Below are 19,193 nucleotides of genomic sequence, written 5' to 3' on the forward strand. Positions count from 1 at the left end.
CAACATTTACCCAAGTCTGAATTACCTTAGTCCTATTCAGATTAGCTTCATTCATATCTCTAATTGAAGTCGGATCCCTTTTTCATTGATTTTAACAGTTTCTGTATGAGTAATGCTGACTTTCATAGCTGCAGAACTCTATCTCTGAGTCCTGGGTGTCACACAAATGCCTGAAGTTTGAGGGAACACCAGGTTATACACAAAATCTGAGCATTTTAGAACTTAGAAATAACAGTTATAACTGCAGAATAGATGTGACTGCTGTAAGAGTTTACAGTCTAAGAATTACAATGTCATCATCTGATAACGTATGCATTTGAATCCAATTCTCAGTTTGTGCATTATAGTTAGTCCATATTAGTGAGGCATTATAGTATTTGTCTTTTTGTTTCCACCCTATATCACTCTGCATACTGTCCTAAGCTTCATTCACTTATTTGCATGCCTCACAACTTCATTCCTTCTTGCAGCTACTCAGTAGTCTGTTGTATGTATACACCACAGTTCCCCCTTTCATTCCTCAGTCAATGTACCCTTGGGCTGCCTCCATCCAATGTACTTAATTTTCCTTTTGACTTCAGAAAATTGAAACTCTTTTTTTGCCTCAAAGTACTCATTCCAACCCTAATTTCATGACACTAACTTTTATATGGCTTTGAATCAAATCAATAAGTTTTTAGAAGGGTAGAACCCCGAGAAGTGATGTAATTCTTTCCTCCTTTCCCAAGAAGAGCTGCACAAACTTATTTTCTATCTCAGATACTCTCCTCTCCATTTAGCCTCTGAAGATAGCAATGTTAGGAGACCTTCCTCAAGAACCAGTCAGATAGCAAGTGCCAGTTGTCTCTTTATCTGTAATGGCTTTTGAATTCATCAGCTTTATTTATTCCCCAAATTCCATCTTTCATTTATAGACAAATTTTTCTTATTGGTTCTCCTTTCTGGTTTCCTGCCTAGGGCTTCTCACCTATCCAGTACATTCTCTTCTTTTCTACCAGAATTATAATTCTAAAATACAAACTGCATTTACAAAATATTTGTCCCTGATTCTTTTTCTTTTTCTTTCTTCCTTCCTTCCTTCTTTCCTTCCTTCCTTCCTTCCTTCCTTCCTTCCTTCCTTCCTTCCTTCCTCCTTCCTTCCTTCCTTCCTTCCTTCCTTCCTTCCTTCCTTTCTTTTCTCTTCCTCCCTCCCTCCCTTCCTTTTTAAAAATGAATCATTGTTTAGTAATTTGAAAAGGAATTGTTCACACAATTGCATGTTATTTCTTCAGCTCTATGAGGAAGATGCACACATTTTTTATTGTATACTTTACCTAATGGGTCATAATGAATAACCTACTGCCTCAGCTAATCTATATTCCTGAGTGAAATGTGACTCTGAAACTAAAAGCACTGGATCACATTGGTTAGCTTCTACTAGCCATGCACACAGTGAGGCATCTGTGACTCCCGTGACTTTTAGATGGTTGTTTCCTTTTTTTAAATCACTGTATCCTCATAATTTAAGTTTGCCATGGATTTCAGTAACTATTATTCTTATATTAATCAGTATGCATTTGGGAGTTTTTAATTAAGTTTTAGCATTTTTGATACTTTACATGTGTAGATTTTTTAAATTCCTGCATTATCATCATTTTGGTCATTAATTTAGTTCCTATTCAATTATTTGGTATCACTGAGTTTTTTTCACACTGACAAATGAAAAAGCTATGCATTCACTATAAAATCTTTCCTCCCTCTGAAGTAAGTACAAGATAAAACAGTTTGTGGATAACTGGACTATCGGGTAAGGATCAAACAGCTTAGCAAATCTAACAAGACACTTCATAAATTATTAGTGACCTATTCTTTCTGTCTTATTCAAGCACATGCATTGTGTCAACCTTTATTGTAAGAGCTGATGATACATGCCATTTGTGCTCTTCAGAAGTGCCCAGTTTTGTAGGAAAGATGGGGCACTGCATGGTCTAGCTATACCAGAGCCTGTGGTCGTTTCTGAAAAATCAATAATGCATTCATTTTCCTCTGCCTAAGGTCACTTCTTTATTTTTACTCTTTTCTGGCCCTCCATGAAACATACCTTTTCTGTCTGAGGTGTTTCTACTGCTTTAGATCAATACGAATGTCAGACATGTTCCCTGTGAATGCTACCTTTGGTCACAGCTGAGAGTATTAATTATTTTTCCAAGGAAGATCCCATAGTGTTTGTTTTCAATTCTCTATTGTATGACTTCAATCGTTATATGTGTTTATAAATCCCATTGGTTGTTCCTGTTATCTGAGATACCAGCCTGCTCTTGGCCTTCTGAACCACTCATGGTGGAAGATTTTCTTGTGTGTTTGTCATGTTTGATTTTGAATTCATCTGCATTGAGGTTGGTCTACAAGAATTCTCTGTAGTCTAAGTTGAATCCCTTTCAAGAACAATTTGGCATTTGCTTTACTCAAGCACTCTAGTGATATCATTTGCCAGGGATGATTTTTTTATGTTAATGTAAATATTTTTGTCATCTCATCATGAATAGGGGTAAATTTTTCTTCTAGCATACTCTGTGTCTTGCAAGCTTTGGTCCAAAAACCTCAAATTCTACAGGCATAAAAATCCAGGTCCCAACCGAATGAAGACTAGCATACCCTTTCCCCCAAACCTGTGTCGAGTTTTCATAACTGTTTTTGGACTTCTGGGGAATTTTCTTCCCTAGCTTACACCTAAAAATATAAGAACATATTTTATCCAGTTATAGATTTGGTTTTGTTCTCATTTTGGTTACTCCTTAATAGCAACTAATATATCAGCATTCCATATTTGTGTCGGTTTCTCTTTTATATATTGTGTGGTTCAAGATCAAATGGCCTAGATTTTATCTGTCTGTATTTTGTCACATCTCCTAGCAAAGCAAGAGGTATTAGCTACTTTATATTTGTTCTATGAAATAAAAAAGTAACGTGCATGTACAGGCACAGATGTTTTATAAATCTTTTTAAAGAGAAAATTTAGCTATTTTGTTTGTCTTTCTTCCTCCAGATTATTTCTCAAAGTATTAATTGCTATTAAAAAGTAACATGCAAGGGTGCATGGGTAGTTCAGTGGTTAGCATGCCCACCTTTCATGCGGGAGACCCGGGTTCAATTCCCGGACCATGCACCACTACCCCCCAAAAAATGGGAAAAAAAGGTAACATGCATTATCTTGATAAGTATTATACATATTCTCTTTGTTTCTTTATTTGTTTTTTTTGCAAAAGCTGTATTGACTTTTTATGGTGACCCCAGAAACCAAATCTTATAACAAGGCACATCATATTAAATGTCTTTAATGTGAGTGAAAGTTTTTTTTTAGTTTATGTTTGCGCTTTATACATAACATCATATTTTGAAATCTCAATTTACCCTTTTGAATAGCTCTTTTAAAATACTTACATAATTATATAATTTTTATATAAAATTTTAACCAAACATTAAATTGTTCCTCTTTATATATTTTAAGATTATCTTAAAATTCAATGATTGTAGTATCATACATAATGCATCTTAAATTATCTTTCAGTCTAATTCAGTTACTCTAAAAAAATTTAAACTCGAATAACATTATATAAAAATAAAATGAGAAAGTGAAAGAGTAAGACAATTTTGGCATGAATGCTTGAAGAAAAAAATGCCTGGAGGATAAAAAATAATGCAAATTATTTCTGTGTTCAACCAGCAGATGTCATGTTAGCATGCCAGAGCCTAAAATTATTTTAAGTGTATTTCCTTAGTATTATGGTGTGCTTCTTACAAATTGAGCATGTAAACCTCAAATATGCTTGGCACTAATACTGAGAAGAAATATATATTTTTTTCAATTGAAAGATAACATTTCTTAAATATAATCAAGCAACATATTTTTTCTTTTTAAAGTTAATCCAAGAAAGTTCAGTAAAAATATATTCTGAGACATATGAAAGCATACTTACATTTAACTATAACACTCAAATTTTTTTTGTTTTATTTTGTTTTTTGCATGGGTAGGTGCCGGGTATTGAACCCGGGTCTCCAGCATGGCAGGCGAGTACTCTGCCTGCTGAGCCACTGTGGCCCGCCCCAATATTGTTTTTTTTTTTTTTTTTTTTTTTTTTTAAAGGGAAACATCTTTTAAACATTTTCTTGTTTTATTGTATTTTGTTTCTCCGTTTTTGTTACATGGGCTGGGGCCGGGAATCGAACCGAGGTCCTCCGGCATAGCAGGCAAGCACTTTGCCCGCTGAGCCACCGCGGCCCGCCCCCAATATTGTTTTTAATAAGTAATTATTTATTACCAGTCAATACCATGTGATTACCATTGAAAGCACATATTCTTCACCTAGGATAACAAGATAGTACAGTTATTTAACTAAAATAAGTATTTCTCTAATTTTTTAAAATTTCATGAATCAAAGCCAAATTATTAATGTCTTGTGCTTTTGATTATTTATTTATATCAACTTTCATATATCATCATCATCTTCACTCTGTTCCAGAATTTCTTTATTGTAATATCAAACATTGAAATAGATAATCTCTAAAATATTTTCAACTCAAACATTCAAAGAAGAATTATTTCATATGATGTCACCCAATGTAGATAAATTGTTTTGAAAATATTGGAAAGCCTTTGTAATAGCCTACAATTAAATATAGTAAATATTTCAGTAAAATGTGTTCTATTAAAAATATATTTAAATATTTAAATATCTGTTGCATTGGAGGTTAATTTTTTATTACCTTTAAAATAATTAGTGAGAAACAAATTCATATTATTCAGAGGGTTGTGAGGATATTTGTTTTAAACTACTGAGTCAAACTTTTTCAATAACCTTAGAAGCGCCGGAGACCCGGGTTCAATTCCTAGTGCCTGCCCATGCAAAAAATAAATAAATAAAAATAACCTTAGAAGTATTTATTTAGATAAACAGTCAAGCTGTTTTAGAATTAAGGGAATTTGCATTTAAGGCATAAGGAAGCCAATTGCCACCCAGACAGTCAACAATAAGTCATGAAGCTAGAATATCTACTTTCTGAAATGCTCAGAATAAACGTCCCCACAACCATCCTGTCCTTCCTTTGAAGAATATAATGTTCTTTGCTCTCTCAGCCTCCCTTTGGAGATCCTGGCATTGGGTTAGGCATGCTGCTGCCAGCCTCAGAGCAGGGAGGAGAAAATCCTACCTGAATGAAGGGGTCTTTCTTATGTCACTGGAATTAGTTAACATGTATTTTGTTAAACAGACTCTAGTGTTTCAGGGGAGAAATATCAGTTTCTCTCCACATTTTAAATGTATGGGCTGCAGCCCCTTGCATCAGAATAACCTAGTGTAGCTGTAAAAATCGAGATTCCTGAGTCCCCCTTTAGAGTTTATAGATGCTGAATGTGGATAACCATTATTCTTTACATTAAATGCATGAGTGTCAAGGGAAATAATTGTTAAAGGGCCATGAAATAATTTGGATATGCACGTTTCTCCATATTTAAGCTATATTTAACCTTAAATTGGTGAAATTATCAAATCCAATGTGATGGTAGGTGCACATTTCATAGGATCCTACAGATTCGAAACTGGAAGTTAATGGTCATCTTGTGGGCAGCCACCCATCTCAGCCCTGCTAAATGACCATTTAGGTCATCAGTCTACTGGGGTAGACCATTCATATGCACAGAACATTGGAAGAATATTTCTAAGAAAATACATATTATTTTCATAGCTACTTATTGGTATTCATCTTATTTCATAGGCCTATTAAAATGTAGTCTAATTTTCTTTCCCTGTGATATATTTTCAGCTACTAAAATCTCCATTTATGGAATATTAGAAATACTCTAGGTTTACATTATTCACTTAAGTAACTCATTACTTTCTTATAGATGTTAGATGCTTATTTTATGAAAAACCTCTAGTGCTTTGTATAAGTGCACCTTCCCCCTTCCATTTTGAGAAAGTTGGTCTCAAAAACTGTCAAGAATGTTTTGGTATTGATTCTTTCATTCAGTATATTGTTTTTCTCTCCACCAAATGCTGCCCTTAAATTTTCTGAATATAGGGCGGGCCACGGCGGCTTAGCAGGCAGAGCTCTCGCCTGCCATGATGGAGACCTGGGTTCAATTCGCGGTGCCTGCCCATGTTAAAAAAAATGTTTTGAAAATGAATTTGTGTTACCATTTAGTAATGAGTAAAAATATCATGCGAGATGAAAAATTGAGTATGATGGCTCTTTTCTAGGAAACTCTTTCTGTAGAGTTGATAGTTTCTTTTCAATTCTCCCAAATGAATTTTCATGGATTTTTAAATTATACACAGAGTGTACCTAGACTTTGCCAAATGTTCCTGAAATTCATATATTTAATTCAGAGTATTTAATTTCACTAGTAAACTTACCAAAAGATAAATTCGGCTCAGCTGGTGTCATTTATTCCTGGTGAGCTTCTCCAGGGTAATAGAGATCATCACTTTCATACTTGTTATTAAAAATCCACCCTGCAATTATCTGCCTAAACATTTTTCTTAGATCAACTCTTCTGCAATACCTAGATTATAGGTGAATAATCAAGATATTGAAATATACAAAAACAGGTAAGAAAAGTCCCTCTGTTGAGGAAAATGATACCAGAAAACATTTACAATTTAAAATAATTTTTAAAAAGAGGAAAAGCAGAAAAGATGTTGACTGGAAATGATAAATGTACAACTAATCAACTGATTTTCCAGTAGGTATTACTACGCTATTTGGAAAGTCTGAGGAAATGTAAGCCATTTCCACGAGCATAGAGTGCACCTCATTATTCATTGGAATGCCTGATGCATTACTTTACATTTCATGGGTTCTCACTATGTGTTTGGTGAATTAGAAAATGTATTATTGGTAAATGTTTAAAAGTCTGAAAAAAAAATCTATATTTCAAAATATCAGAAAGTTGGAGCTGCAATTCCAAAAGGCCTGCCTGTTTTTCAATTTGGAAGTTAAAAAACAGAAACAAAACACTAAAATGGTTTACATGTGCTATGTGCACTCTGTACACGTCACGTTTCCTTAAACTCCCAATAAATTCCCCTTTGTGTTTGAACAAAGTTCTTAATGACCTTTTTAAGCCACAGATGATATAAAAACAAATTTTCATTTTCACCAATTTTCTTTTGACAAAGTTAATCACTCACTTCCTGATTTGGCTTCTAGAATACCACATTTTTGGTTCTCTTCCTTATTTACTGATTGTTCTATCTCAGGCTTTTGTAGGGCGGTTCTATCTTCTCCCATCACTCAAGCCTGGATTGCCCCAGAAGACATATCTCAGTCCTCGTCTCTATCTGTTTTCACTCCCTTGATGGTCTCATCAATTTCATGGATTTAAATTTTGTCCAATATGCCCATAGTTAGTGAAATTACACCTCCAGTCCTGGCCTTTCCTACCCCAAACTAGTATATCCATCGACATATTTGATGTCTCCACTTAGATCCCTCAAATTGATCTTTCCCTCTCCTATTCGATTCTTCCATAGCTTTTCATCTCAGCTAATGGAAATCCCATTCTTCCAATTGCTTAGAGTCACCCCTGATTCCTCTTTTCCTTTCACGCTGCTCAGCCCATCAACCTGGAAAATATCCTGGGTCTCTTCTCAAACTGTTTCCAGAGAATTGAATGGGGTTTAACAGTATGACTTTTCAGATAGAAGAATTACTCATGGAACACGTGGTGAAAAGGGGTAAAGGGACCAAAGAACGCCGAATCTGTGAAAGTGTGTAGTATGCCATCACTCGACTTTAAGCACTCTTCCTGTTTTTAGGAAAGGCCTATGCTCCAGAATTCTATTATGATACCTACAACCCTGTGTGGCAGAACAGACACCGTGTTTACTCCTACAGCCTCCAGTGGACACAGATGAATCCCGATGCAGTGGATCGGATTGTGGCATACCGGTTGGGCATTAGGCAGGTGAGACATTTAATCGGTGCCTTTTTCTTCTTTTCTCCTCTGTGATGAACTTGATGCTATAATTTTTCTATTTTTTCATAAATTATAAAATATATTTTCCACCATGACAGCAGAGCTTTTGAAGCAATGTCCCTTGAGCCTTCTGAAATCCTTTATCACTTGGCATGCTAGAGAAATCGCTTGGTTTAATTGCTGGGAAAGGAAACTTATTAAAGATTAGTCATGCTTACATATATTGCATAGTCATATTTCCTAAGAAGCTAGAAATCTAACATATTTTTACTCTAAGGAATTCAAAGTATTATAGAATGTCTGTAAAGTTAAATTAGTCCTTCTAAAGAATAGAAATATAGATAAAATAAGAGAAAATAATGTATGATGTTTTCTTAAAGAACCTGAAGATTATGAATTATGTTGAAAAATTATCTTTTACAAATAAACTACTATTACGTTCACTCATCCTTTGTTGATATAAATTCTAGCTTTGATATTCAAATGTAAGTCTTTGCATTGTCTCCTGTTAGCATATTATTTGATTTGACAGTTTCAGCAGAACAGAGCATTTTTGAAGATTTGATTACCACATAAGATATTAGCTCTCCCTACCAACTTTGTATTATACAAAGATTTCAAAAATATATGTTCCTTCTCCTCCACTAAATTATAGAGTAGGTTTTAAGTTTATGTGGTAGATAGGACAAAATTTGCTTGGAGAATGACTGAAAGACATCATCAATCCATCCAACTGTACTATTACAAAACCAAGGTTTGTTCTGTATCACCCACAAAGTTATACTGAAAATCCTTGTAATGTCCATCATTCAATTTAAAATACATTGTGAATTAAATATTCTTATCCTACGTGTATAGTAATGTCAAATAAATAGAAGACTTTTTCCTAGTGAAAACCTCTGGCATTTAGTAATCATTGTTTTCTTGTCTAAATGTTCACAGACCACTGATGCAAGCAGATGTAGTACGGCAGTCAGAAAGTTTCTCTCATGACCCTCTCATTCACACTGGTCCCTAAGTAAATCTCAGTCAATCCCAAATCCTTATCAAAATTGTTCATTTTATTTCTAATTTAATGATAATTTTCCTTGATGGAGAAGATAAAAACAAAAGAGGTTAGAAGTTTATTTTCTTTCAGCCACTGAGCTTATCCCATTCTTATCCTTTCTTTTCTTAACACAGCTATTGGTTTTTAATCTTTCATATTTGAAGAATCTTAGAGCAGTCTTGACTTCCGAGACATAACACTCTTTTTCCAAGTGCTTACCGTGATATTTCATCATTCACTTTCAGCTTTTATTAGACATCTTTTAAAAAATCTAAGACCCTTACACCAAATTGCTATTTGTGCAGTTAAATTGTTTTCTTTGTTGTCTTTCCTTATTTTACGGTATAGGTTTCTTTTCTTTTCTTTTTTTTTTTTTTCTTTTGCATAGATAGGCTCCCGGAATTGTACCCAAGTCTTTGGCATGGTAGGTGAGAATTCTGCCACTGAGCCACCATTGCACTGCCCTAGTTTTATTTTCAATAATTGAGGCGTTATGCTCTCACATTCTTCCTCAGGTATATTTCCTTGGAGTCTGTGGATAACTATCCATTCCATCAGTTTGCTGAAAGGCTGGTTGTTTTAAGTCAATGGAATTTTCAAACTCTGCTCATCATTTCCTTCCTTTACTCTAACGTACCTCAGACCTTTTGGTTCCAATGTTTCTGCTTGTATGCAAGTCAGAATCCAGAAAAGTAGTTACTATTGTAATTCTTTTTTTCCCCAATACATGGCAAATTTTAGCAGAATTTGACTTCCTTCCAGGAGAGGTCTAATTGAAGCAGCTTTTCCATTCCATACGTTGTATTAATTATTGGCACACAATCTTCTGAAAAATGTTTCCTAGGACTGCTGTGCTATTTTCCAACAACAATTTCTCTTCTTCTTTATTTAAACTTTTTGTTTCTTAATAGAGACATTCTCCTCTACATATTCCTGCCTTTACATTTATTTATCATAAAGATGGTATATAACTCTCTGATATGCAATGACTTACCTTTGCCAGTCACTGCACTGTTTCTATTAAACAAACTGATGAGATCATTTCTCCCTCATCTACCACTTTAGAATAAATCATACAGGTGTACAAGGTGTGGGTAAAAATTTCCCCTTACTATGCTTGCTATACTTACTATATGATGAAATCCAAACACAATTGGCTTCCAATTCTAGCCAAACTAGAGTATTTTTTACCTCTATAACCTGGAACATAACTAAGCCTGGGTTTCTCCCAGGTGACGTAAGGACGATGATGGGCACTGGGCAATGGGTGTGAGAGTGGACTACATCTCCCACTTGTCCCATTGGCAGGTGCCCTTATGTAGGACACCCCTTGCACAAAGTTGTACCATTTCTATACCTATGGGCCAGGGTTATGTAAGGATTAGGAAAATGATCATGCATTTTAAGACATTAAATGGCTATTTTTTTTTTAATTTTAATTTATTATGGTACACTGTATATCCTGGGCATAAATATTCTTCCCAGTCATGATTTTCACATATTAATTTCTAGATACTTTTTCAGTGTGTATTATTTTATTCCAAACCTTTTTTCCTCCATAATATTCATTTTACTGATTCACATTTTTCTCTCCTACTTGGAATCTTAGTTTAAAGCCTTCTTGATCAGATGAGTCCACTGCTAATACTATTCTTTCCGGGTTTTGTGAGATGCATCCTACCTCTCGCTAGAGGAAATCATATTTCTGATGTAATAAACCACGGTTCAGAAAACAAATCCTTTTCCTCAACATAATTTTGGAAGCTAGCTCTTTCCTTCCTATGGCATTCTTTCCTGGGCTCCTTTGTTTTTAGTGTTTTATTTATATTGGCAAATAAATATTCTTTTTTTCTTGGGTACTATTTTATGACATTGCTTTCATTGTTAATTTTATTCAGATACTCTCTCTTGCCATGGCAGAGGAACTTTGAAGTCTCTTTGGGGACATCTAATAAAGAGTAATGGCCTTGTGCAGTTGTGCCAATGTGAACAGTTCATAGAGAGTGTGAGGAGAGGAAGTGCACGCACATGCATTGATTCTCCTTCCACCGCTGTTCATAGAGAGTGTGAGGAGAGGAAGTGCACTCACATGCATTGATTCTCCTTCCTCAAGTGTGAGGGGAGGAAGTGCACTCACATGCATTGATTCTCCTTCCCCAAGTGTGAGGGGAGGAAGTGCACTCACATGCATTGATTCTCCTTCCCCAAGTGTGAGGGGAGGAAGTGCACTCACATGCATTGATTCTCCTTCCCCAAGTGTGAGGAGAGGATGTGCACTCACATGCATTGAATCTCCTTCCTCCACTACCACGTTCTTTACATTTATCTCTTGCATGGAAACTCTTGTGATGCAACAATGATCTGGAAAAGGAACATTTGTTTTGAAGATCCATTTAAACACAGTAATCCAGAATTATAGGGCAGAATCATTGTGTTATACTAAGATTGATCCAGATTCTTTTTTAAAAAAGTCCTCTTATTATTAAGCCAAGATATTCATGTAAAATAAATTTATTTTTAAATACTATCTTAAAAATTTTAGATCGCATCTTCTCCAGCTATTTAGATGTTAACATTGTTTTAGGATAAATTTATATATGAGTATTTTAAAAACCACGTTAGAATTCTGATCATTTTTATTGTAGATTTTATATTACATGCAGATAGCCTTATTCATCGCTGAAGCTTTCAGTATGTTGCATCGATGAGACTATGAATATAATGAGCAAAATTTGGCTGAGGTTTAAATAAACTATATTAGGAATGTGACTTAAATGCAAGTTTTAAAAACGAAATTTTTCTTCATAATGACTATTTATATATTTGATTATAAGATCAAGTTTTGCTCATTGAACTATAATATGATTTTAAAGTCTTATTATTTTACCCCATATTTTTTTAGCCTATGTATCTAAGTAATTTATTATACCCATAAAACAACTAGGCTATTTAGTGTAAAGCATCTCCCCATTTAGTATCAAACAATCAAGTTGTTCAGTATGTTAGCGAAGTTGATAAAATCTGAAAAATGATTTTGATTCTTCAAGATCAGTACTAAACACAATTGTAAAGAATTCTGCTTTGTTTTTAATCTAAAAACTATTAGACAAATATTCTTAAATCAAGTAAGATTATAAAATTACTGATATGTTACTGAACCCATAGCTGGTAAAGCTGAATCCCTCACCCTTTTCAGCTTTCTGGTAATATTATTTGACTCTTTTAAAAATTTTTGGTTAACCTATATGGTCTATAATTAAATAGGAAGAGTTAAATTTGAGCATTGGTTTCCCACTTTTCTTATGAAATGCTCCAGTGTCTAGAAAAAGCACACAGAAGCATTGCTTCCTGAAACTTGAAAAAGAGAGCAGATATATAATGGGAGGTTAAAAAATTCATGGGAAAAATGTTTTCTCAAAATCTTAATGTCCTTAGGATATACTTTTTAGGCCCTGATAAGCAATTATTTAATCTCCTTAGATGCCACTAACCTCCCAATTATTTTCTTTTTGTTGCTTAACAGGAAAGAGAGAAAGGTTATTTGGGTTTTTGCTCTTCTTTGTATCTGTGGAATTTAGAAACAAACACAGCCGTTTCCAAGTTTTCTGAACATACCAAACAACATAAACAGCATTTGATGCCATTTGAAATATTCACAATTATAGTTTCTAATACTAATGCTTTAGAGCTTTATGAAGTTGCTTTTTATACTCCTGCATAAAAATATACAATGAGTGTGACTTTGTGGCCTCCACCTTTGCAATGCAGAATGTTTTACTTAACAAAATACTTTAATTGTTCCATTGCTATGTTTTTAATAATCATGATAGATTAAAATACTTAGAATTTTCATTTTCATCTTCTCACCCATTCATTCAATATAACTGTAAGTAAATTAAGCACTCAGTGAAGAGGAGGAATTTAAAAATGAAAAAGTTTTGTCTTCAATGTCTTGTTAAAATAGGTGTTATAATAGGAATATTTATAGGTAGATAGAAGCAAATAGAAACTATATGAGAGCAGTTAGTGTTGCTCAATAGTGGGGCTAAGAGACATGATTAGTAAAGTGGAGCATATGCTTTTCTATTAGCTTTATAGATTTATCCTGAAATGTTCTTCAACATATACTCAATCTCTATTAATCACTAATCAGGAAATCAGTAATAAAAGTATACTTTTGATATTGTTGAGTATTGGATGAGTTTATTATAATTTTCATTTTGGTCTTCATAGATATGACTGTGTTTTCTCTTATTTCTCTTTCCAGTTAAAGCATTTCTTTGAATTATTTTATATATAATTCACAGTTTATTATTGTCTGCAAAAGAAGTAAAGTTAGAATAGGTCCCAGGGAATAAGATAATGGTGGTATAATTATTACATCCATTAAAGACTATAAGTAGGATAATTATGGCATTACTATTACTAAATCCTAGTTCTATGTGTTTAAAAAGAAGCAGAATTTGAGGGACATGCAATGTAACTGGGGATAGCATTTTATGCTTTAGCAGCTAGATAGTGATGCAAAAGTAGTATATAATAAATACTGATTTCTATAGAACAGGCTACAAATGTTGAAAGAAAATGGTAGAGTAAAATAAAAATAGTGTATATGATTAAGTCAAATGGAAGGATGTTTCCAGAAACCATTGTACATAGGAAATTTAATGTCAGTCCAGGGAAATCTGTGGAGATTGAATGAACAATTTGGATACTGACATTTTTGGAAACTAATCTCATAGTACCATGCAGAATATATTGAATGATATTAAAATTTATTAAGCAGTAAACAGGGGAAAGAAAGAAAAAATGAATTGAAAATATTGACATGTACAGAACTTGAATATTGATTTAAATGTTTTGTTGACAAAACAAAACAACACATAAACACGAACATTCTTAACAAATGAACATTCCATACTTGGGGTACAATCAGTGGCTCACAATGTCATGACATAGTTGTATATTGAATACCATGATCATTTCTTAGAACATTTGCATCACTCCAGAAAAAGAAAAAAGAAAAGACTCATACATACCATACCCTTTACCCCTCTCTTTCATTGACCACTAGTATTTACATCTACCCAATATTGGATTTAATTTTAAGGAGCAATTTACAAAGGGCAGAGAGTTCATATTCTCGTCCATTCACTTCAATTTCCTTGGTGGATGTTCTTGAAAGTATCAGATATATTGATATGAGGGAGACAGTCAGGGGTGAAGAGAAATGTGGAGAAGCCACTTGCTAAATGTTCTCTTGGCCATTTAAAATGTCATAAGCCAATTGGTAAAAGATGAAGATATCCCCATCTTCCTAAAAAAGGGTACTATGCATATCCTCTTAATTTCCATAAATACTAACTTAACAACATATCTACAAATACAAAAACATATATGGCAAATTTGAAAGGTATGGATGGAAAAATTAGAGTTCTTCTTTTTATTGACTGATTGTGGTGAAAACAATTAACATCCTCTAAATAAATCTTTAGAAAAAGGGAAATGACCAACCCCAAAGAGACTTATGGAGTGGAACAGTAAACTGTTGACAGAAATGAGAGGTTGAATCAAATTTATGCTCATGCATTCAGATTTGACTTAAGCTGGAGTGATGGAGGAATTTACCACAAATAAAGGAAGCCTAATTAAAAACATGCAACGTATGTGAGCATGTCCCCTTCAATAGATAAATTTATAGTTCACAAACATGAGACAGGAGAGCTAAAGAAGTGAATAAGCAATCTTTCCATAAAAAAGTATACAGTCATAAATTTGTTGTATAGAGACAGAAATGATAGAAATTCCAACAAAAAAGAGAACTCAGAAGGTAGCAAATCTTGACATTGCCATGGAAACTAAGAGATTAAGAGAGAGAGAGTCTGGGTATGCGTACTACATAAAAGGATTAATATCATATGAACTTGCTGATGTGAAGTAATTAGAATAAACAGATTCATAAAGTCAGTATCTAGAATACAATTTACCAGGGGACAGGATTGGGATAGGGAATGTGCAGTTAAGAGTTAAAATATTCTTATTTGGAATAGCGGAAATGTTTTGGTAATGGATAATGGTGATGGTATTACAACATTGTGAACTTCATTAACAGCACTGAAGTATATATCTGAATGTGATTAAAACAGGAAATGTTAGGTTGTATCTATGGTAACAGAATAAAATTTTTTAAAAATCCATGGAGCTGCTGCACTATACAATAAACCCTAAATTAAACCATGGGTTATAGTTAATAATACAACTATAAAACTGTACTTTCATCAATTGTAGCAAATGTTCCAAAACAACACGGCAATCCTATATTTTATGCATTATTCTGTAATGCTTTGGTCTAATAAAGAAAAAATAAGTCCTAAATTTGTGAAATACCAGGTACTAACAAATCAGGGTTGCCTTTATGCTTAGGTAAAGCTAAGCTTTAAGATAAAGCTTTAACTAAGTTAAAAGAGAAACGGTAAAAGAAGAAGAAGAAAAATTTTAGTTTTAATATTTTTCCAAAGTCAACTGATCACAAACCGAATTAAGTTGACCTGAGCCTACCCTTACTGTCCACTCTAATCAATATCTTCTTAAAGAGAAGACTAAATGATAAATCTCCTTGGGTGAAAGACCACTTCTTAAATGTGTCAACAGTTTCCTTTAAACTTATAAATGTAATGTTGTTATGAATTCCAAGAGTTTCATGTCAAACAAATAAAATATCCAAATAGACCAATGTATGTTCAATATCTTGTATGACTAGTAGAATGGAGTTGTATGGAAAACAGTCATTCTTTCAACCTCTGAAGGAAAATTAAAAAGGTGATTAAATTTGCACTGGAAAATGGAATTTAGCCACTATTTTCCTTTGTTCAGGCTTCAACACTGTGAAGCTTACTTGTTTGAACAAGATCACATATAGATTCATAGTCTAAATATGCACTTTACTAGATCTGTTAGTGAACTCAACACACTATTGTGTGTATCTTATAGCCTTCCTTCTCCAGCTTGACTGTGCCCCAGAATCACCCACGTGGCCTTACAGCATTGCTGGTCCCAGTCCCCAAAGTTTCCAATTTGGTGGGTCTGGGATGGGGCCCAAGAATTTGCATTTCCATCAGCTTTCTGGGCGATGCTGATCCATCATCGCTCTCCATGCCGCCATCGTGAAGGGACCAAGAGCCAATCACATTTTTATCATTTGGCTTTTTCTTAGCCTAACCTTGTTATATGGATCTTAATATGAAGAGCCTGTTATAATGCTGTTACGTGTGCAGTGTTCACCATATGGTGCTCAGCAACTCTTTGAGAATGAACAAGTTTGAAATTCGCATGTTATAATGGGTGACTGTTGAATTCCTATACATCCTCCTCTTATTCCTGGATTGATGCGTCTTCGATATTAAAAAATATTGTTATCGGTCCACTGGTGAGTTCAAGCTCCGCTGGGTTGACTGAAACTAATCCAAATGCAATTTTTTTTTAGTTCTTTTGAGCAGGAAAAAAAAAATACAACTCCTTAGGCTTGTATTTTTTATATTTCTAAAGATTACTCGAAAGAAAACTATTAATGAGATACTAAAACTTATTTAATTTTAATAAGTGTAAACCAAAGCATCCATGTTGGCAGAGTTTCTGGATTATTTTATTATTATTGTTATTTTTGCATGGGCAGGCACCAGGGATCGAACCTGGGTCTCTAGCATGGCAGGCAAAAACTCTGCCACTGAGCCACCATCGCACTGCCCTGGGTTACTTTAAATTAGTGTTTTACTGGGAGTATGGCTCAAAACATTGCCACAACTCCTAAATTGTCATTCCCTCAAATTTCAGCAAGAATGGATGGGTGTTGTCAGAATTGTCTTGAACAAACACCATTTCCCATTTTTATTTTTCTTTTTAATTATACATTTATGAATTATACACTTTAAAATTACACATTTATAAATTGTAAATTAATTTAGTGTCATCATTTTCAATTGTGTTTCTTTGAGTTTGTTTTTAAAAATTATTTTAAAGTGTGGTGTCATCCATGTTTTTAGATGTTTTTTGTACCAAACACCTCACTTTTCTCAGTAAAGTGAAATATTTTAACTAAAATGATGGCACAACATTAACCTTTGAATAATAAATGTTGGGCATGACAGATTTCAATAAATTGCATAGTAACTAGTGTCGCACAATTGCTAGAAAGTGGATTGATAACATTTTCCAACCTTCTGTTCTTTGTTTTAGAAAAGTCAAATAAGAAATGCAAAAGACCATGAAGAGTTTATGTCTCCTTAGTGTACTTTGAGTTTTGGCAATCATTTCTGAAAAGAAGGAATGAAGAAGTTGGGTAGAGATTTGAAGAGAAAAGTCAGGGTATCACAGGGAGAATCTGCTTTTAGTAGATGTACTTGAAGGTCATATATCACACAGCTAGACGCTATTCCAAGTGTTTTACGTTTATCATCTTATTTATTTCTTAAAACAACATAATGAGGTAATTACACAGATATTTTTTTTCTTGCATATGAAAGAACCAAAGAAGTTAAGTAACTCCCAGGATCACTAAGTCAAGTCAAAGATGAAGCTAGGATTGGAACCCATTTCATCCGGCTCTGAGTCTGACAGATAAAATTCAACTGAATACCAGCTGAGCCTTGTGCCACTTTCTTTTTCTTTTCCTCCTATATTATTTTTCACATGGGCAGGCACCAGGAATCGAACCCGGGTCTCCGGTATGGCAGGCGAGAATTCTGCCACTGGAGCCCCTGTTGCCCTCCTCCTGTTCTTTTTAACGGTAGACTTTACCATGTTTTTCAGTTTGTCTTGTGGTTGGTTATTGCCTAGTGAGATTTCCAACCACTTACTTTATTAATTTTAGTTGTTTATTCATATTTTAATTTATATATGCCCACATAGTTGAATATAATATCATATTTTTTTCTTTAATATCTTCTAAATTTGAGGCTATATCTGCTTTTCCATCCACTCTATATGTTTTTTGTATAAAGCTTCTCTGTTTCTGGAAATATTTTTCTCAGTTTATTATTTTATATATCATCATATTCTAACATGATATTTTCATCTCAGTTTTTGCTTTTTCCTAATGATAAATGAGGAAAAATGAGACAATTCTTTGGCTTGTGATGAAATTAAAGTGTAAATTAGGAAATTATTTCAGTATAATACTAAACATTAAAAGTCTGAAGGAATTTTACTATCCCCCTTCATGGGGTGAGGAAATAATCTTAGGAAAGTTAAGCTGCATAACAGTGTTCTTTCTAGTGAGGTCACTGGGGAATTAGAATTTTGGTCATTTTTTTCTGATTCCAAAAGCCCTATTCTTAGCCTGTACATTTAACTGCTAGAAGATCCTATATAAGAAGTCTGATTGGGGGTGAGGTTGAATTGGGATCCCAAAAGTTCTATGATGAAGATATATATATACACCCTTAACTCTTGCCCCCTCCCCATAAACAATAATTTTAAAAATTGTAAGTACAAGTGCAAGAATGTGGATTTTGCTTTGATTTAAATGAATCATACTAGACAAAATGCATTAGGATTTATCATAAATGAAGGTTTATCTATATTCTGTATTTTGTGTCCATTTATACAGAAGTTACTAATAAAAATAAGAATCCATGCATGTAATGAACAAGATAAGTGCTGAATTCATGTTATATGTCAAGGACTGTGCCAAGTATTTGAGATAGTACAGGGGTGGGGTTTGATGTGCTTAGATTCTTGACTTTGGGGAATTTATAACCTATAAGGAAATCCATGTAGTGAGTTCAAATTGAGTTGGGACTTGACCAAGAAAAAGATGTCACCACTAGATGGTGGACACACACAAGCTATTTATTGAGGCTGCAACCTCGACAGACCACACTGGAAACCATCAGAGGCCATCAGCCACCAGAGGGAAAGCAGAACAAAGGGAAATCTCCTAACTTCCTAGGGGAGAGGAGAAAAGAAGGAGAGGAGGGGGGCTTATGTGTACAGGTGTTGCTGAGTTGGCACAGAAGGGAGTGTCTGGGCCAGAGAGCGCCAAGGGGCTGCAGCAGCGAGAGCTTTGTAAGTTCTGAATGCCATCTCATCAATGAGAACAGATCTGTCGGCAAAGCAGGGCAGCATTTCTTGGAGCATCCAAAGCAAGTTAACTCTGAATGACTAAAAATAGATTATTTGGACTATTTTTAA

General features: G+C 34.1%; 1 protein-coding gene across 1 annotated transcript in view; it reads left to right on the forward strand.

Annotated features, from left to right (window-relative positions):
* MDGA2 (MAM domain containing glycosylphosphatidylinositol anchor 2) overlaps positions 1 to 19,193 on the forward strand; it is a 932,919-nt gene that overhangs the window by 835,601 nt on the left and 78,125 nt on the right. The window contains exon 10 of the mRNA XM_077126843.1: positions 7,797 to 7,945. Coding sequence (XP_076982958.1) covers positions 7,797 to 7,945 — 149 coding nt within the window. The remainder of the gene's footprint in view (positions 1 to 7,796; positions 7,946 to 19,193) is intronic.

This window comes from Tamandua tetradactyla, chromosome 14 (genome assembly GCF_023851605.1).
Source record: "Tamandua tetradactyla isolate mTamTet1 chromosome 14, mTamTet1.pri, whole genome shotgun sequence".
Taxonomy (NCBI): Eukaryota; Metazoa; Chordata; class Mammalia; order Pilosa; family Myrmecophagidae; genus Tamandua; species Tamandua tetradactyla.